This window comes from Lepisma saccharinum, chromosome 14 (genome assembly GCF_977018435.1).
Source record: "Lepisma saccharinum chromosome 14, izLepSacc3.1, whole genome shotgun sequence".
NCBI classification, from domain to species: Eukaryota; Metazoa; Arthropoda; class Insecta; order Zygentoma; family Lepismatidae; genus Lepisma; species Lepisma saccharinum.
In genome coordinates, this window is record NC_139242.1 from 33966297 (window position 1) to 33986847 (window position 20551).

Consider the following 20551-nt stretch of genomic DNA (forward strand, 5'->3'; position numbering starts at 1 on the left):
TTTACCGATACCGATAACCGATATTCTACCGATCCGATATAAAATTAGAAATGGTACATGAAGAACCTGAAATGTTCATTGATCTCCTTAATAAATGTGTTTCGAGGTGACTGCAGTGCAAAAGAAGTTGAATATTTAGACAATTACTTTTTTAAAAAGTAGGGCATCGAGATTATCCATAAAAATTACAACAAAATGGCAGAATTTTGCACTAAATTATAAGATATTTATCGATATATCGGATCGGTAAAATAATCGGTAATTTTACCGATACACCGATATGCCTATATCGGCCGATACCGATAGAGTACCGATTAATCGGTCTCATCCCTATTAAAAAGCAGCAAGCACAAAATCATAGTTTACAGGACAGCAGTGGTGGTGGAAGGTGTAACACTTTGAGAGACCAGCAAAGCAGTATAGGCATGCTATAGAAACCGCCTGTTAATGATCACAAAACTTCGTTATTTAACTTGCTATGCAATTATCAACATCAAGGTTAATTTGCCTGTGTGATTGAGAATTGTTCTAGTGCTTCCAACATTATTATTACTATCATCTCCTCTGAAAACTTTGACCCAGATACAGTGCAGACAAACAGCATTGTTAATGTTTCAGGAGATCACATAATTATATTCACAATCATCTAATACAGTAACCAATGGTTACCATGATATCAGTCATGCATAACAACAAATACATGGTTCAGACTGCGTCAAAATATTGCTGTGCATCTCCAAAGATGAACATGACATACACTTAACACATTCGGGTCTGGCCTCATAATACAGCATTTTTACCTCTGGTTTGCAGTTTTTGATTGTTTTTAAAAAAATCATAGAAAAAATATTTTTAATTTGTTTTTATTTGTCACACATTTCTTAAATCTACAAAACTTCCTCTTTTCAATGAACAAAAATTTGTTAAATTTTCTTTTCATTTTCAGACATTTTTGAATATTTTTTTTCAGCAATGTTTTCTGAAAAAATAAAAAGTACAACATTGTAACAAATGTTAATATAGAGATATTTTAAGTTCGTAATCTGGAAATTTCAATAATTAACTACATAAACTATCAATACATCTTTTGAATCTTGCATAAGAATACTTCTTATGTGCACATAAAAAAATAATTACAAATTACAGGTAATTAGCTTTTGTATGAAAAAGTGGCTGCAGGACAGGACCAGACAATGTATAAGTTGGTTCTGCATCATCTGTAAAAATTAAACAAATAAATAAATAAACTAAATAAATAAACTAAATTTTCATTTGACATGCACTATACAAAATAATAAATGGAAAAACTAAAAATACATCAGTGCATGTAGGAGAATCAAGCAAGAGGCAAGATGAATAGACCCAAAAAAATTACCTCTTCTCACTTCATTCATAAAATACTAGAGTTTGCAACACTGTTTATATTGTCAACAGTTAATTATTACGAACATAACCTACCTTCCAAATCTTCAAATTCATCTGCATCATCAAAATCGTCGCTAACTTCAAACTCTGAAGTGGAATCCTCATGCAGAATTTTCGCTATGCAGTCTGTATCTAAGGCCATTCTAAACAATGCAACGTAGATTAACCCGACAACAAACAGTCGCAGGTGCGAGATAAAAATAGCACATGAGTCACCTAGCGGTCGGAATTTCAACAGAGGGGCTTGAATGAACTCGCACATGAGACGAAGTACGAACATAGCCCGTAGTTCAATCGGCAGGATAAGCTATGCCCGTCGTTCGTCCACATTGACTTTAAGTGCACTGCGGGCTATGCCCATCGTGAGACCCCAATGTGTTAATCTGTAGCATTCACTTTCCTGCAGTAACTTATTATTCTTACCATTTCTTCAATCTTTTACTACACCAGTGAACTTTTATTTTAATATTTTATTACAAAGCACATGGCAAAATGGACCAGAAAGGAAGAACACTTTTCTGAACATATCATCAATACATATATAAACAAGTTTTTGGTGTGCTTCTAATTATCAGTGGTCAGCGACTCCTTGCAACTTTCTTAACCTACTCTCAGCAATGTTGAGTAAAAATTAAGTTTAACACCAAAACCAAAACAAATCTAATTTAAGTAAATAATTGTATAACAAACACTGAAAGCACAACTTTCAGAATTTTGTCTTGATAATTAAAGGTCCTTATATGTAAATTGACTGGACACAATAAAGACAGCTTTGTGGCTGAGCATGTAAAGTATATGACCCTTGATCTTGCCACCCAAGTGGCCAGGTTTGAGTCCTAGCCTGGGCATTGGTGTTATTTGTAGGGCTGAGCCGATATCAATGGTGATGTATCGGTATCAGCTGATTAAAGTGGTATCGGTTGGAATTTATTTACTGATATCAGCCAAAACTTTTCCAGCATTTTGGTCTTTCATTACCTCTGCAAAAATGCCATGCGATACTTCGGCGGAGTCTAACTTTCCTAGAAATTATGCAAAATTCGAAGTTTCTTTTTATTCTACACCAGTTGTGTGTGATAACATTACTTGTAGTTTAATATTCTGACATAATTGTTGTTTTAAAGAAAAAATCTTTGTAAATTGATGCATATAATTGGAGTGGAATAGTTACAAACAAGTATTAATCAGTAAGTTTTAATTATTACAATTTTCAAGTATCGGTGAGAGTATTGGTAATGGTATCAGCTCAGCCCTGGTTATTGTTCCTTCATCCATTACAGCCATCCTTATCATTGTGGTTAGCCAAAGTGGCAGAAAAGCATCACTAAATAACAAAAATACAAAAAACAAAAGTAACAGGAATGACACAATTTATGCAGTATATCAAACCATTTAAATGCTTTCAAGTCATTGAAGAGTTAGGCAGAAATTGTGACTCGGTCAGGAATTTAGGTCTTTGGCATTTGATAACAGTTCTGCTATCTGGACCTTTGACCACTGCTAGCCTAGCAGTTTTTGTCAAAATTCCTCTCATTTTGAAAAACTGCTATGATATTCCAAAACCTGAAACATTACATCTGATTAGAATTCCTCCCACAGCTTACTTGATTGATTCAATTGGTGTTTTAAGTCTCCACTTTATGCACATAAGATTAATCGGGACCGGACCTACAGTTTAAAGTGGGATCCAAACCACTATGTGCCTCCACCGGGTATCAAACAGAGAACCCTTTGATTACAAGGCATCGATGCTACCACCACGCCCGTCGGAGAGACATTCACGTGAATCTTTGTTTGATATGCTTTTGCTGTTTCGGTATTCACTATAGTTTCATGGCTATGTAAATCTATTTTCCATCACAGATATCTAGACAACAGGGAAAACAAACCACACAAAAATTCATGTGAATAGTCTAGAAGCAATCATAAGCAGAGTAACTTTTCAGAATTTGGAATGTGATAGCAATTTATCGAAATGTGAGGAATTTTTGAAAAACAGCGTTGTCCAGTGGAGCCTTGAAATAGCTTTTTCACTTGCATATTTGTTTTAGATTATCATGAAGTAGGTGAAGTGCTTGACTTTTTTGAATTTTTCCCATTTATCTATTTAAAAATAACTTTTTTTAAAAAAAACATGATGCATGAGAACTTAGCAGAAGCTCTGATTTGACCAAGATTTGGGAATAGGACCCTGTTGCAAATGAATTAATTTTACCAAATATAAATCAACATAAGAGAGGAAAAGTGAAGAACATTTAAGATTGCCATGCAGAAGGTAACCTGCTCTTGTATTGTTACTATGCTACAATGTCGTCAAAGTTGGATTCTGTTAATTATTTCCCTCTACCTCTAAAACATCTATGCTTCCCTGTGAAATCTTGTATGGCCATATATGACTTATAACACCCATAACATTTTAGATATGTTTTGCTACTTAGCCAGTTTGGAGGGATGACATATTAATTATTATTATTGTGATATTTCATATGTAATGGAATGAATTTCCATTACAGTTGTGTGGGAATGTCTTAATGATTATGGTGTGTGTATGTATTCATGAAAATAATGTAAATACTGTAGAATCTTGATTATACATTTTCCAGGCCTTTCAATATAACTCATAATGCTAGGAAATGTAAATATCATAGAATCTCTCATAATGCTCTTTTGGGAGCAGGAAGGTTATTTGAAATATGCAGAAAAATGTAAAATCAGGACTCCACCTTATTCTCAGTTTAGATCAGCAATGAGTAGAAGAATTTGTAAATATGGTTCACTTCTGATACAGGCTGGTGATTTGTTTGAAAATATGTTTTTGATAAAGCAATGACAACCAACGTGAATTTTATTGACATGCTTAATATTTCTTTGCAGCAGTATAGATCGAGTAATATATACAGGGTATTGTGCTGGAATGGCAATTACGACTGTGATAGAAAGTGACAGTCAAGCTACGGGGAAGCTTCTGTGGAACAAAATACGTACCATGAAATACTGCCAATTACCTTACACAGTTAAAATACAGGGTGCGGCAATGAATCTGGCAATTTTGCACTGAATATCGCTAGTTTTGTGTCGGAGGTAACATGTTACGGCTATCTTGAAGCCTCTGCTTTACAATTTAATTTATGATGAAGTCATAGAAGGGGACACATCTCACATTCACTGTAAAAGCGTATTAGAAAAACAATAGTTACGAGTACAAGCCGGTGCAGTCTTTTGGATAGGTTATATGTCACATTGCAAAGAATGGCCACAGTAATTTGAGCCACCTCTTACTGGATCCAATCTTTAGAACCAGTTTCCTAGAAGTGTTTAATGCATGTTTTGATGACATGGGCAGAAAGCACCGGATCATGACGTGGAATATTAAAATGTTTCCGAAATGCATGATGCGTGGACAGGTACCTATCACTATTTTTGGAATATGCTTTTACAGCAAATACATGCTCTACCCCATTTCACAACTCCATCATAACTCAATGATATAGGAGGGTCTGCAAGGCAACGGTAGCGATGTGTTACCACGGATGCAACAGCTAGCAATATTCAGTGTTGCAAAATCACCTGATTCATTGTAAATGTGTTAGAATGATAGTTTGTACTTCGACTCTACCACTTGTCAACTTTAACTGATATTGTGCCATCTGTAAATGATGGCACCTGCGAAAACCTAATGTGTTCACTTTTGTCAGTAGTGAATCTCCATGCTTAGTGCGATGTAATCAGTTGTTCATTCTAAGTTGGACACTGCTGCATTGTGTATCTTCTGCCAGGAAATGAGTCTTGAAACATTTGAATACAGTTAATCATTTGGACATTTGATTGCAGGTGCATACAAATCCTGTTGCTTTTATCTCTACACAGGAAGGAGTTAAAGCTCAACCAAGGTTAGAACAACAACAGCAAACTCGCGAACTACAGTGAATAGTCATTTGTTTTCTCCTGCTTCCCCTTCGCTTGTGCCTGAGTACCTGCATGCTGTCATATGTATAGCTTCCCCTCCTTGTTTTGTTGTCAAAAACTTCAACAACATTACACATTATGTCTCTACTTTCACCATGTATGGTTTTCCCCTTCATGATGATACAAACGGTCTGAATAAAGGTGATGACGATGTGTTGAAGAATGCTGTACATTTTGACAACACAAGGGCACGATTACATGCATATTCCTGAAGTTTTCAATTAACTTCAGGTAACCATTCCCAATTCATGTCTTACCTTTTCTCTGCCCATGTTCCTCTAGCTAGAATTCTCCTTTCTCCTATGATGAAATTCAGTCTGTACACCATCCAATCCACCAGACATAGATTACCAGCAGCATTTTTTAAAAACAGTTCTCATCAATAATTTGTAACATTTTTATACAAATGGATCCAATCCTGTGGGACTATTCGTGCCTTTGTTGCAGGCAACTAGCAATTTAGTTAATCTGCCTTCATTCTGCAGTGTTTTATAGTTTTTCTTTTCAGCAAGAAACTAGTTTAGTTATTGAAATACCTAAATTAAACAGGCAAGTATGAAATTAGAGTTCAACTCAAAATACGAGGGTAGGTTGATAATTTTGCAGCCTCCCCTATAAGACATGGATATGCCAAACAGTGCTTGGTGGTTTTATTCAACATATTCTCCTCCTAATGCAATGCACTTTTTACATCACTGCTGCAATGCTTGCAGACCTTGCACATAGAAATCCGAAGATTGCTTTGCAAACCAAGGCTCTGTACGATTAATGATGGCATCTGCACCATCAAAATGCGCACCCTTCAGAACCATTTTTAATTTGGGAAAGGGATAATAGTGAGATGATGCAAAGTCTGCAAAATATGGTGGATGCTCCTGTATTTGAAACTTCAGCTGCTCCAGTTTGTTCATTGTTTGACGCACGTTATGGACGGCCGCATTGTCCTGCAGAAAGATGACCCCCTTTACTAGCATTCCGCATCGCTTCTTCTTGAGTGCCACCTTCAGTTTGTCCAGCAGATATATGTAATACGTGGCATTGATTGTTGCATCATGTTGGAGGTAATCATCCAGTCAGATGCCCTCACAATCCCAGAAGACCATGCTCTGACCTTTGGTCATCCTCCAGCCCAAATTGCGCATGTTTGAAATTCCCCGCCCATTTCTTCACAGTGGTATACGATGGTGCCTTGTCCCCCATTGTCATGGTCAGGTCGTGGTGGATCTCCTTGGCGAGAGCCTCTTCAGGAAGAGGTACTTGATGAAGCCACACTGTTCAAATTTACGACTGTCTGGAATCTGGGCTGACATCCTCACTTTGGAGCCTGAAATTGAAAAGTTCTAATTATTTTATCTGGACGAGATTTTGCGTGGTACATTCATATGTTATAAGCATTTAATTGATTGTATTAGTTTCCTCAAACCCACGTAGGCTTCGAATTTTTCAACACACCCTCGTATATATATCTTAGTATCATTGTTAAAGGCTTCATGGTGCTCCATCCCACTAAAAGAAGAATATAACATGCCCAAGGTAAGACACTTATAGTTGCGTTCTTTGATGTATGTGCTCCGATTCCAGTTTGTTGTAATTCTTGTAAGTATAAAACTCCAGTGTTAAGTTTTTAGTGATTTTGTGTACTCAAAATTTCCATTATTGTTACTACTTCAACTGCTGTCATTTAGGAGTCTTGAGCATTCATTGTGCACTGCATCCGTGTATCAAGTGGTGGACTTTCGATCTCGCCGTCAAAGATGCAATGTTAAAGTCTGTACCTGGGTATAAATATTCTTTGTGAGTGTCCCTTAATCAATGTCATGTAATTATCAGTCAACAGTAGCAGAAATGCAACAAGTAAAAAAATAATACAAAATACAAATTGAAGGGCTTGGGGGGTAAAACATGGTGACATTTTGCTCATTATGGAGTTTATTAAGCAGAAAGGTTATTAGAAACTATACTGTAGATAAATTGTTTTCATGTTGTGTTAACCAATTCAGAAGTGTTCAATGAGTTCAATTCAAATTGTATTGGCTTATTTTACTTTGCTTTTCTGCCACTTTTGGCTAATCTCAAACATGAGGATAAGTGGTGATTTGATGAAATTCATGAATGAACACTCGCAAAGAACAGTCATGCCCAGGCCAGGATTTGAACCCAGGACCTCTAGCATCGTAACGTGCTGTGGTCACCACTCCGCCATGGAGGTCGGTTCAAATTCAAATTAAATGACATGGCAATTGCATGTGAAAATTGAAGAATAGCTCTTTTTACTTTGTAACTCAAAAATATCACTTGCTGTTTTACCTCAGATTCTTGTGCATTGCATGACTTCATCCTTGCAGTTGGCCAAATGTGGCAGAAAAGTGATGTAAAATAAAACTGATACACTGCAAACAAATATTCTCCATAGAGCGATGAGGTTTTGTTTCCTCATACATTCTGAACTTTCTCTGTATATGATTGAGCAGTCATAACTTTCCTTATGATAGGAGGAACAGTATCAGAAAAGTTATAACTATACAAAATCACATGCAAGAAGAAAACTGAATTTCTTACTTTCAAGAATTATAACAAATTGCACACCAGATCTGTAGTACACCATTATGCCTGAAATGTATGTGATTAATTTAGTCATTTATTGTTGCAGGAAAACTAACAATCTACCAGAATACAAGGATCTACCTTCCGAAGGAGTGCTAATCAACTGTATAGGTCTCATGATAGTTATATTTGGTTTCTCCGTTGTGTATTTGGTTGCAACTTCAAGATTTAAGCGTTACCCTTTACCAGAAGATGAAATGCTTTTAACAGATAATATTGGAGATTGAATTTTGGATTGCTGGTTTTAATTTAAAATATCCATACATATACAGTATATATTCACACAAATACATATAAATATATTTACTGCCTGTAATTTCTCAGGTTGATGTCTTTCTGCACTATTGTATCATGGAAATGGCATGTGCTACTATTTAACCCTGTGTATCAATGCATTATGTCAGGGTGATGAATGTATTATTATTATTATTTCATGCTTTTGGGTGAGTCAAGAAATGATGGCAAGTTAAAATTTATGAGTTAGTACAAAATGTATTTTTTTTAAATTTTAACTGCCAATCTGTCACTTTTTAATTTACTATATTTCAAAAGAAATAATTTACTAGGAATAGGTTAGGTTAATCAGTACTATATTGGTTTTGGCCTGCATAGGCATGTCTGTTTATCAGTAAGATTACCGATCCAATATATCTATAAATATATTATAATTTAGTGCAATATTCTGCCATTTTGGTATAATTTTTATGGATATTAACATACAGTCTCCGTTACCTACTTTTTTTAAAAGTGATTGGCTAAACATACAGCTTTTCTTGCATTGCAGTCACCTCGTAACATACACTTATTAAGGAGGTCAGTTAACCCTTTTCTCCTCTTTCATGTGATCATGGATTGACCAGTCCTATGCTGAACTTCATTCAGTACAAATTATTCTAAAGACTATTCTAAAAAAAAAAAATTAAAAAAAAGGAGTATGACTCCAATTATAATTATTTTCTAAAACATTGATCAAATATACATTCAATAAATATTCATGGTTTTTCATTGGTTTTATGGTATGCAAAAAGAATTATACTGATAATTTAATAGTATCCATGGGTGTAAATTAGGGGGGGGGGTAGAATCAAACATGATGCCTAACTTTGCAGGGGGGGAATCAATCTTTGAACTTAACTTTGGTGGGGGTTCAGAATCGAACTTGGAGCCTAACTTTAGGGGGCAGAATCAAAAAATTTCCATTCCATAAAAATAGCATCCAGGAGTATTTTGCTAAATAACTTTTACATTTGAGAAATCATAAAAGTTACTCTTTATTTCTCAGGTTGCAGGAGGTTAACAAAAATTATTAAACCTGTTGGGGAAGGCAAGTGATCTACTTTGGCCTGCTTGCCCCCCACCAAGTTGATAGTTTTTTTGTACTCTATAGTCTATACTGTCTGTAATTTCACTTGCAGATACAAATGTTAACAATCACCAGTTGTTAAAAGTTGAAAATATTGTTGAAGAGATTGTACTTCTTTATTTATTTATTTATATATTTTCTTCCATACACCCTTGATTAAAAGGGCATGGAAAACATCAAGATACAGAATAGTATATAGTTATTACATCAGTAAAACAAAACACAAAAAGACACATTGTTTAGTACATTGGTATTACATGATTAATACAAAATAATACAAAACACATTTTTTAGTACATTGGCATTACATCATTAGAACATGAATAAAAAATAAACACCAGCTAAATTCTTTCCGCTAGTGTGAGATTGTTAATTTCCCTAGTCACATGTTCCTTCCATGTATTTATAAATAGAATATAGTGTCCATTTCAGTCCTATTACTGGAAATTTTATTTAGTACAAATCTCAATTTATTGCTTTTATGTACATTTTTATTTTCAAATCCCTAAACGTTTGTCTCATTTATTATATCTGTAATGCTTTTATCATGATTTAGTTTCCTTCTAATGTACTATTAGAATATTATGATTATACCGGCATTGGGAAGTTATCGTATCAGAAACCATACTTATCTGCTTATTATGAACTATAGGGGACATAAATCAAAGTTGGAACACATTTGCTAAATAAGTTGCATCTCTGTATCATAATAGAAGTTAATATTCTATAGTTATTGAAAATATATTTCAATAAGTAGTTTAAGAAAGAAAATGACAAGAAGCAAAGTTAATTTCAAAAATTGTTTTTGAATAACAAGAATGTAATATTTATATAATACAACGTAATATTTTATCATCATTGTCCTTCACATGAGAGACTATGCATTCAATGAAATTTCAGAATAATGAAGCAGAGAATTATTCGCACACACTCAAATCCCCCAGATTTTTTACAAAGGTCCATTTTGTAGTCGTTTTGGCTCTGAATTTTCTCCTACATTGCCATAAATAATGTACTTACACCCAGAGGCATGCCCAAGGAGGGAAGGGTTGGTGGGGGTCCATCCCTATTTGGCCCAGTATACCTGAAAAAAGAATGTCACAGGCAGGAATAGATGGCAAAATGAAAGGAGACTGCTAAAAAAATATACCTACCCCTCCTTCCCTTCCAAAATCCTGGGTATGCCACTGCATACACCCTCCCAAAAAGGCAATTTTTGGAGAAACCACTGTATTGAAGTCCCATAGTCTCAACACTTTCTTATAGACTTACATTTTCATTGTATAACTATTGCACACTAAAATTATTAAAGACTGAAATTAGTAAATAAGGTTCATTTTTGTTGTATATCCTTTATTTTAAAGCAGAGTAATTTTAAAGAATATAATTTTGTATATATTTATATATATATGTATATTTTAAGAGAGAGAGAGAAGTTCATTAAAGATTGAATACTGTATATAATGTATTAAATGTTGTGATGGTTGTGCAAATCGCTTTGTGTAAAATAGAATGATATATTAAAATGTTTTACTGTTGTGATAAAACTAAATGATCTACTTTACATGATATGCATGTGGAACCTGCTTTTTCATGTTTTCAAGATCTTAAGTTCTGTTAAATATGAAAAGATAAAGCAGATGTGTGTTCACAAGTTATTAGCATGGATTTACAAATTACTAAACAACTTGTATCCTTCAAGTATCTGGTATAATCTGGCCAAGAGAGTAATGCCAGTCCAAGTTATTAGTTATTATACTATAATTAAGGTTGTTTTGTTATCAGTTATTTTTCAATATTTATATTTCATTTGTGTTTTGTAATGATTTTTTCATGGAATGAAAAAATCAACATTCCAACGTTTTACACTTACCAGAAATATTTTCTCCATCAGTGTTATTATCCCTATAGATTGATAATGATTCTGCCTTAATTATTATCCTAATGATACTGTGTTCTGCTATTGTTACATGATTCTATTAAGTATTTTAGTGATGTACTTTTTTTGAGCTCTAGATCTGAATTTGTGTGCATTTGAGTGACAGTATAATAGTCGTTAATGTATGGTATGTAGTAAAGTAACTATGCTTTTGAAAGGTTTTACATACATACTAGAGTTTCACATGCATCAAGCATCAAACATATGGCTCTGTACAATTTTCTTTGGTACTATTATAGTATGGGGGTGACACCTATAAATCATATATTTCGCACATTTTACATTGCTAACTTACTATTTTGGAATGCAGTACATTTCCTAAGGTGAAATAATGCATTTCTAACTAAGATAATGTCTATTTCTTACATTTACGAGTACTTACTGTTACTTGTTATTTCGATTCTGGCGGGTTAACGTACTGGTTCAGGGCACGCTGTGCGAGTGTTTTGTCGATATATGCAGTGTTGCAACCTCGTTCACCGGAAAATACCTACTTTCGTGCCCGGATTTGAAATTATGCTAATACCTCGCAAACCATTGTCGTTAGCCCCACAAACCATTAATGTTAGCCCCAAAAACCATTTTCCGTAAGGTTAGGTTAAGTTAGGTTAGGCAAACATAGTTAAAAAAAAAAATACTCAACACGTCATGTTCTAGTAAAAACACGGCGAGTTTGAAACACTGACTATGGAGAACATTGTGCTCTCGTGCAGAAAGCAAATGGCAGCAGCAGAAACAGCGTGTCGGACAGGGATTTTCGCAGAAAACAACATGCATTCGCATTAAAATGAATCAAAACTACATTCACGAACTTCCACAATGCTACAGAAAATGATTTCCGTAAGTACTTTCTCCTGTAAATTTGAAGAAATCCGTCACCCCAATACTATAATGTTACCTTTTCTTTTTTCAAAAAATGTGTCATACTTATTTTGAAATAAAAAGAAAATACTCTTGGTATTCATTCTTGTAGTACTAGGTTGCATAGCATCGAACCACAAAATCTTATTGTCAATTTAGATATGTGAAATGTAAAAGGAATGAATTAATTCTTGAAGAGAAGTTAATCATCTGTGGTTTGCATTTCTGATCTTTTCAGATAATCTGCATGGGTAAAACTAAGAACAGAATACCACAGAATAATTAACTTAGTCTAAAATGTAGGAGAATACTAAGTACAAAATAACATCTGATGTGATATTTCAAAACTCTAGTAAAGCATCGTGCTTATTTCCATGTCAGAAAAATACTTGAATAAGTAATGCAAAAGGCAGTATACTTCTTAGATGTAAAATTAAATAGCAATTCTTATTACCCAAATATATCATAGTTCGTTTTATTAGGAAATTACAAAGATGGTAGGTAGAGGTCACTGCTACAATCTCAAAACATGTATGGCTGTGAATACCCTTCTAAACTTAGTTCCAATGTTAATCCCTAGATAATACGTAAAAAAAAAGGAAAAAATATTTTCATATTCACTCCTCTTTCATGAGCCTAACTTTACCATTATATCTTATAAAGACCATGTATCCCTACATTTTTTCATAATTGGATATCCTATCTCATGGAAAAACTAGAGTTGAACACTAGGCAAATGCACTTGTTTTAAAAACAAGTATATATGATTTCCTTTTGCTATTTTAGTAAGTTGTTACTTAACAATCGCTAACTTAAATTTATGCATGCTCTAAACTCTATTTGCACTAGATATTCATCCAAACATTTATTCCTGTTCTTTTATATTAGTCCTTCAGATAGAAAAATGATATGTGTTCATAAAGTTTTGCTTATTCGTTCCCAATGAAGGTGTATGCATCATTGCCTGAAATTTAGGAGTGGATGTAATGCAAGTTTCATTTTGTAAGACGATTCTGTAACTAATTGCAAATGCTGATTTTAACAAAATATAATGGCTGATTTTTAATAGGATTTCTTCTGGTTTTGCTAAGCTCAACTTAGCATATTCAAATTAAAATTATGAAACCTGGGGGAAAACCTTGCACAGAACTTCGATTAACAGTGGCCATGATTTTCCCTCTTGCATTATTGTTGTGTTGTCCAGACTATTTTACATTTGTAATGAAAGGAGTTCACAAAATTATTGTGATGAAAGTACGCATCAAGTAATGCTGTGCCTACTGACTAAATCAAAATTTAAACATCTATTAGAATATGTTGATTCATTGGTGATCAGTGGTGTATTGATGTTATCTGGTTTACCGCCGGTAAAGCAACTTTTTTCATATGCATAGAAATTCCCCTTCTGTTTTTGTTTTACTTGCATTGATGTTTTATTTCTTTTATATCTAATATGTAATAAATATACACAATAAATAAGAACTGTTGTGGGAAACCAGGTCAAATTTTCAGAATATGCCACTTTTGTTGATAGCTGTATGAACACATCTCAACACGATGTAGGTTAACAGTAAGAAGCACATAAAATGCCTCATATGTGTTGAATGTGCTTCGGTAAACAAAGAGAAATAGATATTGTACATTTGTCTCAAATGTAGTGTAGCCTAAGTATAAGTATTATTAAGTTTTGTTCTGTAACGATGAAGTGCAAATTGTATAATTTAGGCAAGAATTCTGTATATTTTGTTACATTGTATTGACCTAGTAATTTGTAATACTGAATAGCCAATAATGTATTTTGTGTGAATTATGTGAATCAGGATAACTTTTGATAGAAATGGTGGTCAACTTATACAGCTTGACTTAATGTGAAAAACTGTTTATTTCTAATCTTTATGGTTGTTTGCTTTGATATTCTGTAAAATATATTGAGTTGTACTACATTATATTAACTATGTAAAGCACAAAAGGTTCAAAAACGAAGAAAAAAAAATATGTTGAGTAAATTATATATCACAAAGTGAACATTGCATGTTTGTTTTCATGTACACTTCTGTTCACAAAAAGTGGCACACACGTTTGAGTTGAAGTCCAGCTTCGTGGCCAGAAGTACAGTGGAAGTAAGTGTTCGGAAAGCAGCAGTGTTGCTTACTATCAATCAATTTAACCATATGCAGGGAATTTTGTGTGTCTCAGACTCAAAGAAAAGGCCTAACTGAAAGATTGCAACGTAAATATTAATTAACTGGAATTTCCACGTCTACAATCAAAGTAATGTAAATGTGAATTATTCCTGAAATTTATTTTTTAAAAAAAACTCATTTTTGACGTTCGTGACGAAGTAGTTATCACAATTCGTTAGAATGCAAGGTCCCGGGTTCGAATTTGGCCTGAGCATGGGTGTTCTTTTTGAGTGTCTCTTCATCATCGCGAGTAGCCGAAAATGGAAGAAAAGCAACACTAAATAACGAAAAGAAAAAACAATAACAATAAGCGAGACAGAAATAGTGCTGTTGCAATTCCTGAAAATGATGCAAGAAAAATCTAGATATTATAGATAGATATTATCTATAGTTTAGGAGGCCATATGTAGCCATGAAATTATTGGGATATTGTGTGGCTACTGCTTAAAAAGAGAACCCGAATTTATGTAAAAAAAAAAAACCTTGTGCAAGAGGATAGGGTGGGACAATTTTCACCACTTTTTTTAAAAAAAAACTGAAATACCTTTCAGACCGATAGCTAATAGTAACATTTCTCAGTTCTATTTATACATTGGAATGTCAGAGTACATTCTGACTGTTTTTTTTTTTTTTAAAAGGCCCCATAGTAAATGTTCTGTACACTGTTTTATACCCTGCCCCAAATTACCTTAGGCTTGGGGGAATGTGAGGTACTTCTCATTATTTGTACTTTTCACCTCTGTATTCAGTCCCAGCACAAAATTACCCCATCTTGAGGGTATTGTGGGCAAAAAGGCAGAAAATGCATCCATTCATTTTATTCAATTTCATTTATGTGCTTACATTGAGACCATAAAAAATATTTACGTGACAAGAGTTTTCTTCCATGAGTTTTTGATTACAAACAAAGGAAATTATTGAGAAGTGTCTAATAACCTAACCTATGAAATAATAATTTCAGACATCTAACAACATTGTGGTGTAAACAGCTTACAAACTAGACATCAAACATATTCTTAAATGCTAGAAAGAACGTTAGGCCTACTAGCAATTCATGAACTGATAAACGTAATTAAACCAAATTAAGCACAAGAGTTCATATTTTCTCCCAGCAGTTTCCACTTTACACTGCCCCAAATTACCCCAGTTTTTAACTTTCTTGACTGCACAAAATGTAATGGGCCTAGCACAGGGAAACTAACACTATCTTGAAGGTTAACCCTCAAATGTAAAAAGTGTGTAAGTTGAACTGTTCTGGATGTTGTCTGTATGGTTGTGAGCACAGTTAAACACTGACCCTCGAAACTGCACTGTCCACTTTTACCTGAAAAACATTTTTCTTTTTGGTTCGATGGGTTAGCCTATATATAAAAAGACATTAAAAACTGTACTTACGTATGCGAGTATGTTGTTCCTATTTTTCTTTCTTTAGAACTACGTTTCGGAGATTAACTATCCCCTTCTTCAGGTTCGTATCAAAAATTAGGTACTTAGCATAGTACCACGTCAAAATGTAATACTAGAAGGATTGTGTACAAGGGTTGGTGTGGATACATTTAAAATAATATATCCCCGCCCCTGATGTATATAAAAAGCTCGACGTTCACTAAAAACTTGCACATTTAACTTATTCTCATGTTAAAAACATTAAAAAGCTAAAACACTGTGTGTATCACTCCGAACCTGCAAGTTGTATGTAGTTCTAAAAAAAGAAAAATAGGAACAACACACTCACATATGTAAGTACAGTTTTTAACGTCTTTTTATATTCTGGAATTGTGAGTAACACGCACAAGTGAGAGTCTTCAAAATATTAGAACCAACGAACTGTAAAAATTTCATTACATTCTGCAAAGTAGGTTACGTATAATTCAAACATTTCAAAAAATGCCTCCTATTAACCCACTGCCCCAAATTACCCCAACCTACCCTACTTTCTCACAACAATCGAATCCTCAAGATACAACAAATAGTACAGGTGAAGCTTATATGAATGCTTTAATATGTATTATGAAAAAGTAATAGCAATTCACATTGAAAAGAAAATGTAATGAAATATCTAAAAAATTAAACTAACCGGAATGGTCAGTCGCCATTTGTGACAGGAGGGAATGGGAAGGTTCCAGATATTCACGAACTGGAATACCATTCCAGTTTGTTTTGGTCCATTTCAGGCTTCGCTTCTTACCCTTCAGGTGGAAGTTCTTCAATTAATTAACAAGTTTAAAAAATAAAATAATAGTGACGATGGCAGGAGCACCTGAACTACTAAGTCAAAATCAATCATTTGTATCCAGATAATGCATTTCAAATTTCACATATATATGAAGTAGGATATTTGATTGAATACTAACATTAAAATGCTTCTCTCAATATTATTTGTTCACCAAATAGATTCTATATTAGAAAGGATTCTTTTTTTAAAAAAATGTGAGGGTAACCAACCTCCATTAATAGCCATTCTGAAATTATATATTTCTGACTGCAAACTAAGCCTCGCGACAAGTTAAGTTTGCAGAAACTTTTCGCGCATGTAGACCCAAACGTGCATGCAGAATATAGTTCCGCTGCAATACTGCCGATTTTCTCAATGTCTGTGATATGAATGGCTCGGCGGTTGAGGCAAGACTTGCACGGGAGATGCTGAGCGTCGTTCTCGCGCGGTTTAATACATAAAACCTGCTGCAAACTTAACCTGTCGCGGGGTATAGAAATCAACTGTGGCATGCTGGACTCCTTTGAGAAGTCATTCTCAAATTACAGTACATATGACAATCCTCACTGATATGCAAACAATGTAATAATAAAAATATAATAAGCCATAATATAGATACACTTTGCTATGTGTACATTTAATACATAAAGTAAAGTGAGATTTCTTAAAATTCCCCAGTCTTTTGACTCTAGAGCATTTTTAATATAGAAGTCATTTCTAAAGTTTTGAATGTAAACTTTGTCATTTCTTGGCATTTTCAACCTTACATTTGTCATTTCTTGGCATTTGCAACCTTACATATGCATAAATACAAAAATTAAAAGAATTAATATTTGTTTAACTGAATTAGGTATAGTACGGAAAGAAAAATAGAAAGATGACATAACACTGGTAACACTTTACTATACCGGAGACGGATTTCTTCAAATTTACAGGAGAAAGTACTTACGCAAATCATTTTCTGTAGCATTGTTGATGTTCGGGAATGTAGTTTTGATCCATTTTAATGCGAATGCATGTGGTTTTCTACGAAAATCTATTTCCGACGCGCTATTGCTGCTGCTACCATTTGCTTTCTGCATGTCGAGAAAAACCGATGTTGTCCGTATATGCTAAATTGAACGAAAGGAGTGCTAATGGAACCTAACCTAACAGGCCTAACCCAACCTAGTAGGCATACCTCGTCCCTGTGATGATTCGTGGGGCTCTCATGAATTTTTGGGCTAATGTCAATGGTTTAATAATTACTCTTTATGTCAAAAATTCAACTTTTTTTTCGTTAGAAATTCATTATTTCACCTCAAGAAATGTTCCGCAATGCAGGATAGTACGTTAGCAATGTAAAAAATTGCGAAATAAATCATTGATAGGTGTCTCTGGTATAGTAAAGTAGTACCATAACACTAAAGCATGAAGACAAAAGCATTGTCAATCCCCAAGATGTAGCATCAAATTTCAATAAATACTTTACAGGGATAGTAGAAAAAATAACAAAAAACATCCGAAAACAAAATTATAAAACTAGTGATATAACTAAAGTGGATTCTAGCAGTGACAGCTGGCAACTAATATGATGGGTACTGCCAATATGATCAAGAAATCAAAATTTTTTTGCTAGCATATGTCATAGAAATCTAATGAAAGAGGTAATTTTAATGGAACTTTGTTTACTAAAGTTAACTCTCTCTAACTCTCTAGCCTTCTCAAACCTGAAGGTTCATGGCTGCAGCAACACAGGCCTTCCATCTGTCCCTACCTTGAGCAAGATCTATATATTCTTTTCCATCCTTACCGATTTCCTTTAGGTCCATCTCAACGTTGTCCCTCCATCTTCGTCTTGGCCTTCCTACAGGTCTCTTACCATCAGGTTTCCCAACAAGAATACTCTTTCCTCTCCCATTCGTGCCACATGGCCTACCCACCTAACTCTTCTTGATTTAATTATTCTAATAATATCTGGACATGAATACAAATTATGTAGTTCTAAATTATGTAACCTTCTCCACTCACCTGTCTCCTCATCCCTTTTAGGTCCAAATATTTTCCTAAGGATCTTATTTTCAAATACTCTCAATTTATGTTCTTCTTTCAATGTAAGGGACCAAGTTTCACACCCATATAATACTACAGGCAAAATTACTGTTTTGTGTATTTTAACTTTTAGTTTCTTAGATATTAAACGAGAAGACAATAGTTTATGAAGAGAGAAGCAACATGCATTTCCTGAATTAAGCCTACTTTTTATTTCCTCTTTAATATAATTTTCACTTGTTAATATTACTCCTAAGTATTTGAATTTGGAAACTGGTTCAAACGAGTTATCAATAATTAGATTTTGATTATTACCTAACACTTGGTTTCGGCCTGTAAGCATATATTTAGTTTTATCTTTGTTAACTTCCAAACCTATCTCTTTAGCAGTTTTGAAAAATATTTTAGCATTATTCTTAATTGTATTTATATCATCCCCTAATAAGTCTACATCATCTGGATATGCTAACAACTGAGTCATACTATTTAATTTTAGTCCTTCGTTAGTTTCTTTTACCTTCCTAACAGCATATTCTAAGGCAAAATTAAAGAGCAATGGAGATAATGCATCTCCTTGTTTTAACCCATCATGAATTGTAAATTTGTCAGACATATTAATACCCACACGAATTTTACTTTCTGTTTCACTGGTGCATACTTTTATCATACTAACAAGTTCTTAGGTATTCCAAACTCTACTAATATATTATATAATTTATCTCTTTTGACCGAATCATATGCTTTTTTGAAATCAATGAATAGCTGATGGACATTTTGATTATATTACCACTTTTTTCAAGTGTCTGTCTGATGTGAAAAATTTGATCTGTAGTTGATTTGTTATGTTTAAATGCACATTGATAATCACCAGTGGCATAGCGTTATAGTACGCCTGGCGTTCCCAGATTTAAAATTTCAAAAATGCTTAAATGCTGTGATTATAAAGTAAAACGTGACTAATTTCATATATGTTTGACCTTCATGGCATTATAATAGCTATTTTTCGCGATCCGCTTGCAACGCTCCACTCTCAACACTCGTTCTAGCATCTCTTTTCAATGCCTTTCCCGGCCGGATGCCGAGCAGGTTCGGCGTACAGGACTCTATATTCCTTGCTGCCTTTCTGGAGGGAAAGCTTCGATTTCTACAGCACGTGCGTAAATGGTCTCTCTTACGCCAGCGTACGAGAGGTCTACCGTGATTGGTTCATGTGACCCTTCCTGCCTTCTGAAGCAGATGACAGCGGCAGAATTCCAACCCGGTTCTTCGATCTTCGCGCTCATGCAACTCGTGCTATATGATGCTACAATACGCAATATTGACTGACGTAACTTTACCAATCTCAAATATACTGCTTCTTAATGGCCACTGCATTGTATAATTTATCGCACGAACAGCGATGTGTATTAGAAACTAAAAGATCAACACAGTTTTTGTCAAATAAATTGGTGAAGTCCTCGTGGTAGAAATTCAGCCTGTGCCCGACCCTGTGGCCGAGTGGTTAGCACATCGCGCTGCGACGCCAAGGGTCCCGGGTTCGAATCCCGGTCGGGCTTGGTTGTTTGTGAATGTCCATTCATCAATTTCATCATTTCATCACTCATCCCCATCTTCGCAAATTAGCCAAGAGGCACAAAACGCGAAGTAAAATAAACTAAATCAAATCAAAAATCAAATCAAATTCAGCCTGTGGCTGCTCTGCCACTTAACCTGCAAAACTATTATTTTTTATTGTATTTTTTCGTTATTATCAAACTACTTAATAATGTGTGAATGGAAATGTTTAGCATTCATTTGAAAACTCTTAACATCGAATGGTCTCTGGAGAAAATTATTTTAAAATGTTTAATCAGCTTTCTCAAGATGTAATAAACAGTGGTCTGAATTACTAATCTGCACTGTTACGTCAGTAGAGTGTACAATATTTGGATCATCCACTCTGCTTTTCACAGTGTGCCAAGACG

At 34.3% G+C, this 20551-nt stretch overlaps 1 protein-coding gene across 1 annotated transcript in view; it reads left to right on the plus strand.

Moving 5' to 3' along the window:
* Positions 1 to 14177, plus strand: part of LOC145998782 (plasma membrane ascorbate-dependent reductase CYBRD1) — a 77606-nt gene extending 63429 nt beyond the window's left edge. Inside the window, exon 5 of the mRNA XM_083135372.1 lies at positions 8042 to 14177. Within this exon, the coding sequence (XP_082991498.1) occupies positions 8042 to 8222 (181 nt within the window). The 3' untranslated portion in view covers positions 8223 to 14177. The remainder of the gene's footprint in view (positions 1 to 8041) is intronic.
* The last annotated feature ends 6374 nt before the right edge of the window (positions 14178 to 20551 follow it).